Source organism: Syngnathoides biaculeatus, chromosome 14, assembly GCF_019802595.1.
Source record: "Syngnathoides biaculeatus isolate LvHL_M chromosome 14, ASM1980259v1, whole genome shotgun sequence".
NCBI lineage: Eukaryota > Metazoa > Chordata > Actinopteri > Syngnathiformes > Syngnathidae > Syngnathoides > Syngnathoides biaculeatus.
This window is the reverse complement of record NC_084653.1, coordinates 8,601,893-8,619,385: the sequence shown is the minus strand read 5'-3', so window position 1 is coordinate 8,619,385 and position 17,493 is coordinate 8,601,893. Positions and strand designations below refer to the sequence as shown.

Below are 17,493 nucleotides of genomic sequence, written 5' to 3'. Positions count from 1 at the left end.
TTTTGGTCACGACCCACAGCTCATGACCATAGGGGAGGGTAGGAACATAGATCATTCGGTAATATGAGAGCTTTTACTCATATTACTGAGAACGCTGGAGCCAATCGCAGTTGTCAACGGGTAGGAGGCAGGGTACACCCTGAACGGGTTGCCAGCCAATCGCAGGGCACATTGGGACAGACAATACTCACACTCACAATCACACTTAGGGGCAATTTTAGAGTGTAAAATTAATGTTGCATGTTTTTGAAATGTGGGAGGAAACCGAAGTGCCCAGCGAAAACTCATGCAGGCACGGGGAGAACATGCAAACTCCACACAGGCGGGTCCGGAATTGAACCAGGGACCTCAGAAATGCGAGGCCATTGCTTTCCAGCTGCTCCACCGTATGTGAATGTGTGTGTGTGTGTGTGGTGTGTGTGTGTATATATATATATTATATATATATATATATTATATATATATATATATATATATAATATATATATATATATATATAATATATATATATATATAATATATATATATATATGAGAGAGAGAGAGAGAGAGAGAGAGAGAGAGAGAGAGAGAGAGAGAATAATGAAAATTTTGTAACCCTATTTTAAAATGCTATTTTTTTAGCAAAGTGAAATAGATTACGTTTTCCATGATATTCTAATGTATGAAATGTACCTGTATGTTGTTTTTCTGTAAACAAGTGACGAGACTAAGTGCATGTAACAGCAAAGCAAATTTATTTATAAAGCACAATTCATAAACAGGGTATCTCAATGTGCTTTACATGATTAAACACGTTTGAATCCAAAGAAAAAAAAAGATCTTTTAAACATTTGGAACAGAGGAAAAAATAAAAGTATAATTAAAACAGCTAAAAGTGCAAAAAAAATAATTAAAAACTAAAGTAATTTAGAAAGCATGAGAAAAAAAGAAGAGTTTTTAACTTAGATTTAAAAACATTCAGACTTGGGGCTGACGTTGGTGGCAAATTATTCAATTTTTGTGCATCATAACAGCTAAATGCTGCCTCAGCTCTGGACTTTGCCCTCCAATTTTTGACCTGAGTCTGTCGATCTCTGAGCCCTACTGGATTTATATCCCATTACCATTTCTTTCATGTATTATATTTATATATGTATGTAATTCAGGACCTAAACCATTTATTGATTTAAAGACCAGCAGCAGAACTTTAAAATCTATTCTAAAGCTTACTGGAAGCCCGTGTAAAGACTTTAGAATTGAAGTTATATCCTCTGAGCTCTTTATTCTGGTCAGAACTCGAGCTAAAGCATTCTGAATAAGGTGTACCTGTTTGGGGAGTCTATGCTGTAGTATTACAAGGTGTAATGGTATGGTACAATGGTAATCGTCAAGTCTATTTGAGATAAAAGCATGGATGAGCTTCTCCTGCACTTATCTTCACAAAGGTCGAGGGAATGCTGGAGCCTATCCCAGCTACCTTCGGGCAATTCTGGCTGCCACCTGGTCAAAGGATGCTTATGAAGTAGACTTCATGAGCAATTTTTCCCCACAGTGACACAAATTTTACTGATCAGAATGGAATCAACATCCATCCATCTATCTATTTTCTGAGTTGCTTATCCTCACGAAGGTCGCCAGAGTGCTGGAGCCTATCCCAGCTGTCAACTGACAGGAGGCAATGTTCATCCTGAACTGGTTGCTAACCAATCACAGGGCACATGGGGACAGGCAACAGTTGCACTCGCACTCACACCTAGGGGCTATTTAGAGTCTCCGATTAATAGAGCATGTTTTGGGGATGTGGGAGGAAAATGGAGTGCCCGGAGAAAACCCATGCAGACACAGGGAGAACATGCAAACGCCACGCAGGCAGGGCCAGAATTTGAACTCCAGTCCTCAGAACTGCGAGGCCAATGCGCTACTGCTGCCCCACCCTGCCGCCTGCACTCAATATGTCAACCAAAAATGCATTTTTTTATAACTTGTGACTTTAGAGCTTCTAAAAATGTCTGGTAGAAGAAATTAGCTCTGATGGCAATTCCTAGAAAATGCAGAGGCTCTAAATAACTATAAAAATCAAGCATCGCAATTTTAATGCATTTTGATTTTTTTTTAAATTTTTGCTCAAGTGCTCACTAAAAACAGAAAACCCCTTTTTGTTATGTCATCAAGTTAGTTACTCTAACCAATTACGACAGTGGTGTGTGGGATCAATAATCTGATTGGTTGGAGTGTAATGCAGGCCATGCCCTAATTACAGTACATTTGTCACCCAAAATTAGTGAGCATGTGTGTGTTTGTTTACGTGTGTACTGAGCCTCAATCGTTATTAACATCACGTGTGCGGTCTGTCGGCGAAGACGAGGTTGATGGACGTAGCTGGGCACAGCAGGGTCCTGGTGATTGGTTTGACGGGCCCAGTGGCGTTGGGGTCAGGCCTCACCTCAAAGCGGCCCATCAGCTTTGGAAAGCAGACAGCGAGAGTGCAGTGACTGAGTTAGTATATTCTCAAAAAAGATGAGACATGGCCAAATACTGAGTCCAAGCCTCATTTCAAACCCTACTTTGAAACCCTAACTCCGGCTTGAAATCCTCAATTGAAACCCTGCCCCTTATTTAAAAAGCATTGAGACCTAAACTGACTGTTTATTGAAACCCTGACTCTGTCTTGGAATCCATACTCCTGACTTAAAACCATACAATACTTTGAAACCCTAACTGTTGTTTAAAACCCTAATTTGAAAGAACCATGGCTTGAAACCACGTTTTGAAAACCAAACTTCAAGTCCTAATCAAAACTTAAAACCATAAATTGAAAGACTAAACCTGGTTTCAAAACTGCAACCCCTTGTTTTAAACCCGAATTCAAGCATGAAAACCTATCTTCAAACTCTTCACCATAATTTCAAAACCCTAACCCAGGCTTCAAACTCTTCCTTCAAACCCTAACCCCAATATAGCCCCTCTTGGAACCCGTATTGCTGACTTAAAACTTAATATTTATTCATTAGTTTCATTTGAAACACTAACTGTTTGAAACCCTAATTAGAAACCCTAATCCAGACCGAGATTCATAAATTAAAATCTTAAACCCGTCTTCAAAACCCTAACTCTTGTTTGAAACCCTAACTAGAAACCCAAATCCAGACCTAGAAACACTAACTGTTTAAAACCCTAACTAGAAACCCTAATCCAGACCTAGATTCATAAATTAAAAGCCTAAACCTGTCTTCAAAACCCTAACTCTTGTTTGTAACCCTAATTTTGAACCAATTTTGAACTTGAAAACTCTAACCCTGTCTTGGAACCTTAACTTGAAACATTAACCCTTTTTGATATCCTAATTTCAAACCCTAATTGGAAAACTGTATTATAGACTTGAAACCCAAATATGAACCTCTAAACATGAGTTGAAACAGTAACCAGAGGTGTTAAACTCATTTTGTCACAGGGGATATTGTAGTTATGGTTTTCATCAACATATACGGTATATAGATGATGGATAACTAGTTTTTAAATCAGAGGTCAAGTATAATAGTTTGTTAAGCTATTCTTCAAGAACTTCAAAAAGTGTTTTGGTCACAAAAAAAAAAATGCTTGCAATATCCACCCATCCATCCATTTTCTGAGCCACTTATCCTCATTAGTGTCACGGGAGTGCCAGCGCCAATCCCAGCTGTCATCGGGCAAGAGGTGCGGTACATGTTGAACTGGTTGTCAGCCAATCGCTGGGCACATAGAGACAGACAGCAGTCGCACTCACAATCACACCCAGGGGAAATTTAGAGTCTCCAATTAATGCATGTTTTGGCGATCTGGGATCTGCTGTATTTGAAACCGTCACCACGACTTAAAACTCAAACTTTGACAGCCTAATGCTGATTTGAAGCCCAACATTGAAAGCCTATCCTTTGTTTGAAAACCTACTGTGCCCAGGAGCAGGTACATCTCGAGCTCAGCTACCCTCCGTCCCAGACACGCCCGGATCCCAAACCCGAATGGCACCGACCCAAATGGGTGTTGTTGCTGCCTGGCGTTGTCATGGCGCAGCCATCGCTCAGGCAGGAAGCGATGTGGCTCGGGGAAAACTTCGTCATCATGGGAGACAGCATAGTGGCACAGGTGGAACAGAGTCTGCGGATGGCACAACACAACCTTTTGGATCAACTCAATCCACATTGTGCATCAGTGTAAATGCAACATGTCAAAAGTTACTTCACATTCCCACATACTCATGCTATAACCATTGTGCCAAATCTGTCAGATTGGGATATTCGTCAGTGAGACGTCAAACCATCTTTTTTTAAATCTAGATTTGATCCAGGCGGCATGGTGGCTCAGCTGGAAAGCGTTGGCCTCACAGTTCTGAAGACCCGGGTTCAATCCCGGCCTTCCCTGTGTGAAGTTTGCATGTTCTCCCCGTGCCTGCGTGGGTTTCCTACGGGCACTCCGGTTTCCTCCCACATCCCAAAAAACATGCAAAATTACTTGGACACTCTAAATTGCCCCAAGGTGTGATTGTGAGTGTGACTGTTGTCTGTCTCTATGTGCCCTGTGATTGGCTGGCAACCAGTTCAGGGTGTACCTGGCCTCCTGCCCGTTGACCGCTGGGATAGGCTCCAGCACTCCCCACAACCCTTGCGAAGATAAGTGGCTAAGAAGATGGATGGATTTGATCCAGATGTGCAATCAGGACTAAATCTGGACGTTAGGGTAAATGTAACAAGTAAGGTATCAATCAACAGGTAAACATCTCTATTAACTCTACTAAATGTGGATATTTGTTTATGAACTTCAAAGTAAGGTTTGATCCAGATTTGATCCATATGCAATCAGATTTCATGTCTGGCCCAAACCTGGATATCAATGCAAATATACAGTTTCAGGAGCAAATTCAGGTTTAGATGTTATCCCAATGTGCAATCTGGATATACAGTGTACAAACCCCAATTCCATTGAGGTTGAGATATGTAAAACAAATATAAACAGAATTCAGTGATCTGCAAATTTGTTTCAACCTATATTCAATTGAATCCACTACAAAGATGAGATATTTAACGTTCAAATTGATGTATGCTATGAATTTATTCACAATCCCAAAAAGCTGTGATATGGGCAGCCAAAGTTTAGGAAAGTTCCAAAGAATTACCTGGATTGTTATGAGTACAAAATTAAAAGTCAGCAGTTGTGATGGTATGGGCGTGTGTTAGTGCTCCCATCATGTTTAACTTGCGCATCTGTGAAGGCGTCATTATTGCTGGAATGTACATAGATTTTAGAATAACAGATGCTGCCATCCAAGCAACGTGTCCTTCAGGGACATCCCTGATTATTTCAGCAAGACAATGATAAGCCACATTCTGCATGTGTTACAAGAGTGTGGCTTCATAGTAAAACAGTGCTAGTTCAAGACTTCAGTCATCAGTCCAGACCTGCTTCCCATTGAAAATGTGAGGCACTTTATCCATCCATCCATTTTCCATTAACGCCTGTCCTCCCTAGGCTTTGTAAGGGTCCATCCTGAATCCATGCCAGCTATCTATTCTGGTTTACCTTTTTACACAGTGTCCCAACTTTATTGGAACTGGGGTTTGTAAATGTAAAATGTAACTTAAGAGGTTGGGACAATTGTATATAGTTCTGGTAATTTTACCACATGTGGATAATTGTCAGTGTAATGTCAAAACTACACCAATTCTGGATCAAACCTGGACTACAGTGTGTATATATCTTTTGAAGTATAATTTAACATTGACATTTGAGTATATTGCTGTCAACTTGATCAGATGAGGATATTTGTCAACGTCAAACCAGTTTTAACCCGGATTCAATCCAGATCAAATCTGACGAACTGTATAAATGTAACCTCTAAACTGTCATTCAACACGTCCAGACGCTTAATCTGGTTCGGATTTGGTTTAATGATCCGGATGCACAATCAGGATCAAATCTGGATCAAAGATAGACATCAGTAATGTAAAATACCAATTAACTTGAGACATTTATATGTATATCTGTCCTGGTGTGGCTATTTGGACCAGGTTTTGAGCCAAATCTGATCCAGGTGGCACACTTCATTTCCATCTAAATAAAATGTAGCAATGTAATGTCCAACCAGTTTGGATCCTGAGCCGATGTCCGAGTCATTTAAAATTGGTAATAATGCATTTAACATGATCAGACACTTAATGTATATCAGAGGCCCTGTAGCTCAGTGGTTAGAGCATTGGTTTGGTAAACCGGGGTTGTGGGTTCGTATCCCACTGGGGTCTCCACTCCCTGACAAGGGTTGCGTCAGGAAGGGCATCCGGCGTAAAAATTGTGCCAGAACAATATGTGCTTCATCTGAGATGACACGCTGTAGTGACCCCGAAAGGGACAAGCCGGAAGAAACTTACTAGACGCTTAATGTATATCTCTGTCAAATCTAGCAGGTGTGGACAATATTTACAGATGTAATGTAAAAGCAGGTTTGATCCATATTGCACATTTGGCATCCATGTAAATGCAACATATTAAGTGTGATTTAACATATTCTGACATTTGTATTCCCCTCAAATGTGTCATAGGTGGATGACATCTGCCCATATGATCCCAAATCTTGTGTGACTCTAGATTTAATACAGACTACACTTGTTTGTGTAGCTGGAAACACGGCATACAAAGTGTCGTTTAACATGTTGTGACCCTTATCTGTGACATCCTCTTGCTATGTTTGTATTTGTGTGATTCACCTTTTTGGGAAAGAGATGATCTCCCACCACAATCTCATTTTCCACAGTGAGGCGAGCGTTTCCCGGTACAACGGGGTAAAGCCTACGAGAACCAGACAAAAGGTGGGTGTAAAGTGAAACAAGAAGTGGCATTGGGTGGTGGAAATATAGGGATTTCACCGCAGTGTCTCCCTAACGATGGCCTTGAGGAAGGGCATCCGGGTGATGTCTTCAGCGGTCAGCATCCCGCTGGAGGATGGACAAGCAGCCGACACTTCCTGGTAGAGATGGTCCTGAATGCTAGGCTCCTTGGCCAGATGGTACAGGGCCCACGAGATTGTGTTGGAGGTCTGAAGAACAACAAGAAAAACAAGATGGGATGGAAAAGGGCATAGCTGATGTCATTTACTGTAATGATCCTACGGTTGCTTTGTCACAGCCTCCTTCGCCATTCACAGAAACCAGGAAAAAGTGCTGAGACAAATTTTCCTAAATGTGTAAGTAAGTTAGGTTGCACATACACCAGATTCCACTGCATGGCACATTTGAACATTGGAGTACACCATACCCTATATCCATCCATTTTCTGAGCCACTTCTCATCACAAGGGTTGTGGGAGTGCTGGAGCCTATCCCAGCTATCTTCGAGCAGGAGGCAGGGTGCACCCAGAAATGGTTGCCAGCCAATCACATCCATCTTTAATGAAAATAAAGTTAAGAACTTTATTTTAACTAACTAACTAACTAACTAACTAACTAACTAACTAACTAACTGACTGACTAACTAAATTAACACCCCAACTTTTATTTAGTAAATGAGAGAACACACAGTTGTGCTCATGGTTAATTTCCCAGGCAAAATCTGTTCCATGGGTACAATGTACAATGTGAAAATACGACAGGCCAGCCAAAACACATTTCATTTCATTTTAATGAGATTCAAATTAAACTGTCAAATATTTCAGAAAGAATTATCAAACAAAACATGGTTTTGTTGCTGCAATTGGCTGGCAACCAGTTCAGGGTGTACCCTGCCTCCTGCCTGTTGACAGCTGGGATAGGCTCCAGTACTCCTGTGACTTTTGTGAGGATAAGCAGCTAAGAAAATGGATGGATGATGGTTGTTGTTAGCAATTGTATTACAAATATTTCACAAATTTTGACAGGGTATGTAAACGTATGAGCATAACTCTACATATATTCAGTCATCCTTTCATTTTGGAATGAACCTCTAGATGGCGGCAGCACATTAGAATGAAAGTGAACAGCTATTTCATAACTACCAAGTGGCAGCATACATTTTTAAAATGCAAAAGGTCTTTTCATTATCCCCTATACTGTACTGGTGTATAATGTGACGTACTTAATTTTTATTTTATTTTATTTTTTTGGGTGGGGGGGTGCATTATACATGAGAATTTACAGTATATAGTTTGTTGATCGAATGCAAAAGATAAACAGCATAAAGTTTGGAAAACGACCAGCTTAGATTTCCATGCGTTTATGATCTTAAAACTCAATAGTTATTCAAGTATCTGCCCACTTCGTGGTTGGTACACGCCCACTCATCGTGGGAAACTGACTGAGCGACAAAACTTTGCGTTACCAGCCAAACTCAGATGACTTGAGGAATAAGTGGTTTCAATTTGTTTTGGGAGAGATTCCTAAAGATTTTGGACCTAGAACTGTGCTGAGTTTGGGCCCGTTTTATAGGGGATGACTACCTAAACTTCCACACATTACTGGAAGTGCATTTTCTAAACGTGCAAGTTTGAAATGAGCAAAGCCAGTGGACTGGGCAGCCTACAGTATCTGAAAGCATACAGTACTGTACATGTGCATTTGCATATTGTATTTCAAATGTTGAATGTAATTGTGGATTAAATAGCAAAGCTTGCCCTCACTGCCACTACAATCTGTTCGAGAGAACCATTTACGTCGAAATGAATAAATGGAGCCCCGCTTTTCAAACTATCCGCCCCTCTGTTACTTCACCCACCTCCCCTCCGCTGTGGGAATGGGAGTAGTGGGCGAACACGACAAAACCTGGTAAATTCTGCTTCGTGGTGAACGGCCAAACCGCACACGCATGATCCAAACATAAAATTGCTATGAATGCTTGACCCATTGTGTCAAGATATTGCCATCGGTCAATCACAGCCAAGCAGTTTTTCATATTTACATAAAGAAGATGAAGGATTCACTTGGAAAAAAAGCCTTTTAAAATCACATATTAATGGGACTGCCAGCTGAAAAAAGACAGAATAGCTTTCAAAAAAAGGGCATTCTGGCCATTTTCAACCTAAATTATCTTGCAAACCCAATCAAAGGAGATCAAAGTCTATGACTTTTTTTTTCATGGCAGGGGACCTTTAATGCAATATAATTGTTTTGCTTAAGAATCACCATCGCCTGACCGTGTCGACTCCCGCCAGCAGGAGTTCAGTGACGCTTCCCAGAATCTCGGTGAGGCTCATCTTGTCGCTGAGCAGCAGGTGAGTCAGGTAGGCACCTGCCACGTCCCCAGCCGCCCGCACCCCCCTCGTCTGGAGCTCCTCCAGCTTCTTCTGCACCAGCTCCTCCGCTGTCCGTAAACACGCAAAAACACACACACGCATACGAAACCAAATTCAATCACTTTCCATTTCGTTCTGAGATTTTCTTTGATTTCAATTTCATTGACATTGCGCATACTTTGTGTATTTCATTTTAGTGAATGTCAATGAATTTAGTTATGATTGTATGCAAGCCTTAGTTGCTCTGATTGTAATTGTAAGCGCCAAAGCCGGGAAGAACTTGGAACACTTAGAGAACATTTGAACAAATCAAATGTCATTTTAGTGGAGCCACACGATGAACTTTGTGCATGGACGCAGGTCAGGACAGACTATTCCGTGAATTGACCACACCGGGATCACGCTTGTGATCATTTGCTAATGTCCAAATATTTTCAAGTCATGCACACATAATCATTGATGAGAGGTAAAGCACACAAACAGTCTTTCACTGACAAGAGAAAAGTTTTGGTGATAAAAAAAATTCCAATCAGCCGTCAAAATAACATGTTTGTATGTCTGGATGGTCAAAGTAAGTCTGGTATATTTTTTAGATGAAAATAAAAAAGGAATGCATTATTAATATGGGCGTGGGAATTCTTTTTTTGGAGGGGGTTTTGTATGTGAGATAAAAGTAAGATGATTGTTTTATATAAGTCATATTTATTTAAAAAGTGATGTTAAAAGTATGACATTTGAGCACTCAAGGTACAAAATAGTGTTTTGTGCTAAATGTAACAAAATATTTGTCAGAACAATGAAAATCTGAAAAATGTTTTAGTATTCATGATTGCATTCTCAATGATTGGTTTTGGTGATAAAAGTAGAAAAATATTTGAAATATTTATATTTGAATGAAAAAAAGTCTAGTATTATTTTTTTTCTTGATGAAAGGATTAAAAAAAACAAGATAAAACTCCCAAAAATATTTTATTTTGTCATTAAAAAATACATTCTTATGATAAAAGTACAAAATACTGTATATTTTGTATTCAAGTTAATAAAAATATGTTTGAGTGGTTAAAGTAATGTAAATTATGTACTGTGTGAGGACGAAAACCAAAATGGCATGCTTAATTTATGAAATGATGGAAAAAAATGCTTTTTAAAAATTATTTTACTGTATTTTGTCATATTTGTAATAAAAGACAAATCATTTTATAAGCCTGTCACAAAACGATAAATGAGTACATTTTGTGCAAAAAGTAATAAGCACCGGTAATCATTTTTCTGATCAAATTGTGTAAAAGCGTTAAAAGTGTGCACTTGTAGGTGCGATGGTCTCACAAAATTTGAAGAGGTGGTCCCAGGCGGCCACAAACTTGTTCCAGAAGGGCAGGTAGGGCCAGTGGCGCTTGGGGAACAGGATGACGACGGAGGACAGACGGAACATTTCTCCCACGGACCAGATGAACTTCTGCGTGTCTTCGGGCACGTCTCGCTCCAGGCAGCCCAAACGCGTCTCGAACAGCACCGAGCAGATGCCTGAAGCCGATATGGCGTTTCAAATTGGATTGGAGGCAGACTGCGGCTTTGCCAATGTAAGGCCGGTCGGAGACAGAAAGACAGTTTGTCCGTGGAGGTCTTGAGAACGACAAGGAAGACCAAAACAAAGGCAAGAGAAAGCGACAAAAGGAGGATCCCCCCCCCTCCCCCCATTTCATATTACCCTTGTTTCCTTCCTCCCTTCCTTCTGTCCATTTTTCATCCTTCATACCTTTCTTCTTGTTCCCTCCTTTCCTCCTCTCATATCACCCTTCTTTCCTTTCTTTGCTCTTCAGAATCCTTTCTTCCTTTCCTACTATTCCTGTTCTCCTCCTTCCTTTAAATCTCCCTCTCTCCCTTCCTTTCATAGATCCTTGTCACCATCCTTTCATTTTTTTCTTTTTTATCCTCCTTCCTTCCTCTCATAACGTCCTTTTCCTCCAGTCCCTTTCTTCCTTACATTGTCTTACATTGTTTTCTTTAACCCTTCCTTCGCTCCTCTGATCACATCCCTGTTTCCTTCTTTCCTTCCTTTCATACTATCCCTGTTCCCTTCCTTCCATCTTCCCTCGCTCACTTGCTTCCTTCCTTCCATTTCAGCCTCAAATCATCCTTGATTTCTTCCTCTCATTATTCTACCCTTCATTCCATCCATCCATCCATCCATCTATCAATCCATTTTCTTCACCGTTTATCCTCACAAGGGTCGCGGAGCCTATCCCAGCTGTGAACGGGCAGGAGGTGGGGTACACCCTGAACTGGTTGCCAGCCAATCGCAGGGCACATGGAGACAAACACCTCCACTCACAATCACACCTAAGGGCAATTTAGAGTGCCCAATTAATGTTGCATGCTTTTGGGATGTGGGAGGAAACCGGGGTGCCCGGAGAAAACCCACGCAGGCACGGGGAGAACATGCAAACCCCACACAGGCGGGACCGGGATCGAACCCGGGACCTCAGAACTGTGAGGCCAACCCTTTCTAGCTTACTCACTGTGCCGCCCTCTTCATTTCATTACATCCTTAATCCCTTCCTTCCTTTCATGCCACCCTTGTCTCTCCCTTCTATCCTTCATTTCTTCAACTCTTTCAAAAATCCTTCTTTGCGTCTTTTGCATCCATCATTGCTCCCTTCTTTCTCACTGCTACCAAACTAGATACCACTTCCTCTACCTTCTTTCCATTTTCTCTTCCTTACATCTTCCATACAATTTTTCATTCACTACTTCCTTCTCTCCAACCTTCTGGCATCCTTCCTCCCATAGTCTTTTCATCTTCTTTCTATCCTAAAATACATGCTGTCCTTTTTTTTCTTTCCTTCGCCCATCTGCCCTTCAAAACTTCCATGTTTCCTTCAGTGAGTAAAGCTCTGAGTATCTTTTGTATCCACGTGGGATATTTCACTTTACATTTTCAATATATTTTCAAAAAACTGTTATCATGTAGTCATTATGCGGTGTTGTGTGTGGCATTTGAGATGTTGGGAAAAAGACCCTGAACAAAATGTGGAGAAAGTGACAGTCAAATGGCCTTTGTGGAGTTTTTGACCTTCAAAAGCAAACTTGTAAAGTTCTCCGGTGACGTCGCGCACCAGGCCACCGTCGCGCAAGCAGCAGAGTCGCTGGACGAAGTCGGACACCACTGGGTTGATGGTGTCCGCGTAGGACGCCACGTGCTTAGGCTTCAGCATGCGAGGGTTCAGTATGCTGCGGATGCGATGCCAATTTGCCCCTATCCTAAAAAGAAAAAAACAAAACAAAACAATGAATTCAAAACTATGCTAAGAGTTAGCTTGGAAGCTAATATGCTTATAGTAACAGCATAATATTATTACAACTTGATCTTCACGAAACAGTTTGTGTTCAAGTTAATTAATTTTTTTTTTTTCTTGTGTTGCTGGCACACAAACAACAAACAAACTCTTCAAGTCAGCGGGAAAAACAAGTGCAGACAAGGACCAGGGCACATCAGGCATTCGCACACGTAACGTGGCCTAAAGCAGCAGCAGGATTATTCGAGGACACTGACTCGGTGAGAGGTCCGTGGGCTTGCTTGCGGAGCTCCCGGTAGTGCCTCCAGTGCGGCATATCGGTGCGGACTGGGTAACGGCCCTCCTGGCGCAGAACCTGTTCAATGAGCTCAGCGCTGGCCACGTTCACCACCACCAGGGGCCCGTACGTGGACTTCCACAGGGGCCCGTACAGCTTCTTGTGCTCAATCTGCATGACGTACAGACCCACACAAGGTGATCATGATACCAAAATAATGCTAGAATCTTAGGGTCTTGATTGGCTCGCGACTAGTTCAGGGTCTCTAGCTCCCCAGAACTCACCTGAAATAGGCTCCACCACACCTGCGATCCGAGTGAGAATAAGTGGTTGGATGGATCGATAATAATCTTACAATTTGTAGCTATGTTAAGATTACAAGTCTTGAGGATCTTTTCAATTTGTATACATTTCCTCTAGTGTTAGCATTTCAAATCTCATAACTTTATAACTTATTCGTGACATTGTACAACTGTCTCATCGTAGTGAGATTTATCATAACATTTTTTATCTAATAACATGACCATTTTGCAACATTTTGACTTTTTTATAATGGTCCAACTTTTTCCTCCTAGGATTTGTAATATAAAAAATTCTGGCTTTATTCTCGTCACATTATGACTTTTTCCTTGCAACCTTTTTTGCATTAGCAGAATTTATTGTTGAAAACATTACAGACTTTTTTCCTCACGATTAATCTTGTAACATTTTTACTATATTTTGGAAGATTACAACTTTTTCTCGAAACATTTGTCATAAGATTGACTATTCTTTTACAATGACAACTTTTTCTTATTGTCATTGGCGTGTCCTTCCTGGACCCAGTGCTCGCAGACGCGCCCACCTGCTTCTTGTTCACGCTAATTAACATCAATATATATGGCCATGCGTGTGGTCTGGTTCTTCGCCAGATCATTGTACCTTGATGTCATGTTCCCGCAATTCCACGTTCATGTCTTTTAGCCTTTGTGTAATGAACCCTGCCTCTTCGTCTTGTGATTCTGACACTCTTTCCCGTTTGGACTGCCTGCTTGCGTATCAACCTTGGCTTGAATAAATACGCTCCCTGAAATGTACCTGGTCTTGTGAGTCGTGTATTCTGGGACCAACCCCGTGGTCTGTTTACTGACAAAACGATCTGGCCAAGACATAGACCAAGCCGACGCTGATCCAGTGAGCAAGGCTCTCCAGGCTCAAGGTCTTCACCTTGCCCAACATGAAGATCATTTCCTGACATCCGAACACAGTTCCTTCGATTAGAACCCAGCGTGTCAGGCAATCTTCTGGAAACTCAAGGCCAGCTTTACTTCCGCTCCAATTCTCACCTTCCCAGATTCCGATCATCAATTTGTTGTAGCGGTAGATGCGTCGGATTTGGGTAGAGGGCCGGTCCTCTCACATAGGAATCCCAAGGACGGAAGAATACACCCCTGTGCGTTTTTGTCAAAAAAACTGACCTCAGCGAAACGGAATTATGACATTGAGGACCAGGAGCTTTTAGCAGTCTGAGTGGAGACAATGACTAGAAGGAGATCAGGTTCCATTCCTGGTGTTAACCCATCAAAAGAACTTTGGGTCTCTTAAGTCAGCCAAAAGGCTAAATGCTAGAAAAGCCAGATGATCAATCTTCTTTACGCGGTTCAACTTTGTTATGTGCTATCGGCTGGGTCCAAAGAATGGGAAACCCAATGTGCTGGAAAAGGGTTCATGATAGGGAAAAAAAAAAAAGAATCTGACCCTGAGTCTATCCCACCTGAAGCTTGTTTTGTCTCGGTTTTCACATGGGAAATTGAGACTAAGGTTAAGGACACATCAAAAGATTCTCGCAGCACCTATAGGTGCCCAAATGACAGGCTGTATGTCGTCCCCACCGCAGAGGAATAAGGTGGTCGAATGAGCCCATACCAATCAGTTTGCCACCCCGAGAAGGCCAAAACGCAGTCAGTGATAGAGCAACGCTTTTGGTGGCCAAACATCAAAAAAGACATAACGGCGTTGACGTACAACGCGTGTCCTGTTTGTTTGACGAATAAACCCTCACAGCAACCTCACTCAGGGAAGTTACAACCTCTGTCTGTCCCTCGACGGTCCCATATTTCACTCGACTTTGTGACTGACATTTTGTCAAATGATTACACATCTTGTAACATTACCTTGTTCATATCATTTGCAACAAAACATTAGGACTTTGTTGTAACATTTACATTTTATTGTTTTCTCTGTAAAAATACAACTTTTACGTTATATCATTTTCAATATTGTAACATGATTTCTTGTAATCTTGGGAGTAAAAAAAAAAAAACCTAATTCAACGTTGAATCCCATAACATTTGCAATAGCGTAACTTTTTCTTTTGTATTTTTTTTTACTTTTAAAGTCTAGCTTGTAACATATGCATTTTGGTTTTAACAGTACTCGAAACATTTTTGCTTGCGCATCATTGCGCACATCTTATAACAGAAACGAGACACTAAAGCAGCATAGCCACATTTTCTAAATAAATCTAAAGTCCTGTACACCCCCCCCCCCCAAAAAAAAAAAAAAAAAAAAAAAAAAAACGTTTTCTTTTTGACAGCATTCGGCCGTGTCATTCCTTGTGGAAAGTGTCGGGGGCATTCTCTGAACCTTCCCAGCAAAACGACGACCGCAGAATAAATCAAATGAGGCGGAGTGCATCTTACTTGCATTTGCTGCGTGGTTCGGAAGTAGCCCTTGACGAAGAGCCAGTAGAGCGTGCTTAAGAAGCTCGGCCCGCCCAGCTCCTCCATGGTCTTCACCCGGCCGTAGTCGCAGGTGGACGAGGCAGACAGGCGCGCGGGCTCCCGAAGCTCCGGCGCCGCCCTCGTGTGGATCCCGAGGCGGTGTCGCCGGGTCCGCAAGCCGAAGCCGATGGCGACCCTGGTGAACATGTCGCGATCTCAAGTCTCTTGCGCTGCAATGAGCGTCTTTCTCTCTTTTTGCAAATGGCGCAGGCAGCTGTACGGGGAAATAGACGGACTTTGACATTGAGCGTACACACACACACACACAAACACACGTTTACTGACATGATGGAACTCGTTACTCGGTCTTTTGAGTGCAAAGTTGGAGGAACGTTGCATCGGTGCCAAAAACAGTCAACGTCATGACTCCACATTCCAAACTTCAAAAGCTGCCAGACAATCGGGCGGGCATCCTCCCGCTGTTAACAGTCTGAGGGTGTGCAGATTTTTACCCCGAAAGATCCCCGTTTGATTTAGAAACAATTACAACAATAATAGGCAACGTTTTTTTAAATTGAATAACCAATTATTACAGTGCCGAAAAATGTTGGGCGTGTTTGGCCATTGTGTATTCTAATTTTTAAACTTCACATTTAGTTACAAGCATTTCAGAACATTTGAAACGTATGCAAATAGTTCCACGTTTTATATTTTAATAAAATAATACACTGATTATTTTATTTTATTCATAATCACCGGTTGAAAGGTCACAGTGGCCTAGGGGTTAGCCCATTTTGCCCCACTTGTGGGGCAGATGGGGGATGGGGGAGACTTGCACCAGCGAATGTCATCTATCTTGACATAACGTGGCTGGGTATTGACTTCTGATCAATCCTCACAAATCACATTTTTAAACATTTATTTGTTTATCTGATATTATGATGATGGCCAGTGAACAATAAAATAGGTCTTGATTACAAAAACAAATTTTTGTACTGAACCATACACCCCCAAAATTGACACAAATAATGTCATGATTCATCTCTTTTAAGTAATGATAGATTATGTTGAATTAATATTTGATGAATATAGGGTTTAACTCCCACAGATTTTGTCTTTTGAAGATTTTTTTTTTTTACATCTTGGCCAAGATTAATGGAAAAGTCTACAGTTACACAACCAACCTTTTTGACAAAAAAATAAAACAAAAAGTTTATCATTTCTGCAGCTTTGCTCAGTACGATGGAGACAAGAGCCAAAACAAGAGTAATGATGGAATCATGTATGCCCTATTGGAATCTTTATTTTTCTCCAAACAGCCATCCATTTTTCAAGTCGCTGATCCTCACAAGGGTCGCAGGGAGTGCTGGAACCTGTCCCAGCTGTCAACAGGCAGGAGGCGGGGTACACCCTGAACTTGTTGCCAGCCAATCACAGGGCACATGGAGACAAACAGTCGCACTCACAATCACACCTCGGGCAACTTAGAATGTCCAATTAATGTTGCATGCTTTTGGGATGTGGGAGGAAACCAGAATACCTGGAGAAAACCCACACAGGAACAGGGAGAACATGGAAACTCAGCACAGACAGGGCTGGGATGTGAACCCCGGTCCTGAGAAAAGGGAGGCCAACATTCTACAGCTGCGCCACCATGCAGTCAACATAACTGGTTAAATTCACGTCACATACACGCACACACAAAGTGGACCTTAGCAGTAATTGTTTGTACTGACTTTTAAAACATCATCAAATGTACAGTGGGAGGAAAAAAGTATGTGAAGCCTTTGGAATTTCTTAAATTTATGGATAAATTGGTCACTTCATCTAAATCACAAGAGTAAACTGTTTAAGTGATCCTCACACAATTAGGTTTATCTATTTTTATACAGAATAATATGAACATTCACAGGACAGAGAGGGAAAAGTAAGTGAACTTTTGGGTTTAATAACTGGTCGATCCCCATTTGGGAGCAATAACTTCAACCAAACCTCTGCTCTAGCTGCAG

The 17,493-nt window shown here is 41.4% G+C and overlaps 1 protein-coding gene across 2 annotated transcripts; it reads right to left on the bottom strand.

Annotated features, from left to right (window-relative positions):
- Positions 1 to 768: 768 nt before the first annotated feature.
- On the bottom strand, positions 769 to 17,181 carry LOC133512247 (sterol 26-hydroxylase, mitochondrial). 2 transcript variants are annotated; one of them, XM_061841687.1, is made up of 10 exons: positions 15,830 to 17,181; positions 15,464 to 15,758; positions 12,763 to 12,953; positions 12,283 to 12,470; positions 10,536 to 10,733; positions 9,111 to 9,277; positions 6,875 to 7,044; positions 6,716 to 6,797; positions 3,909 to 4,115; positions 769 to 2,442 (listed from the first exon to the last, which is right to left on the bottom strand). In XM_061841687.1, the coding sequence occupies exons 2-10, from the start codon at positions 15,689 to 15,691 to the stop codon at positions 2,317 to 2,319; spliced, it is 1,557 nt and encodes a 518-aa protein (XP_061697671.1). In that variant the 5' UTR covers positions 15,692 to 15,758; positions 15,830 to 17,181; the 3' UTR covers positions 769 to 2,316. The 2 variants fall into 2 exon arrangements, with proteins under 2 accessions (XP_061697671.1, XP_061697672.1); XM_061841688.1 differs by lacking the exon at positions 3,909 to 4,115 and having other exon boundaries at positions 15,464 to 17,181.
- Between the last annotated feature and the right edge of the window lie 312 nt (positions 17,182 to 17,493).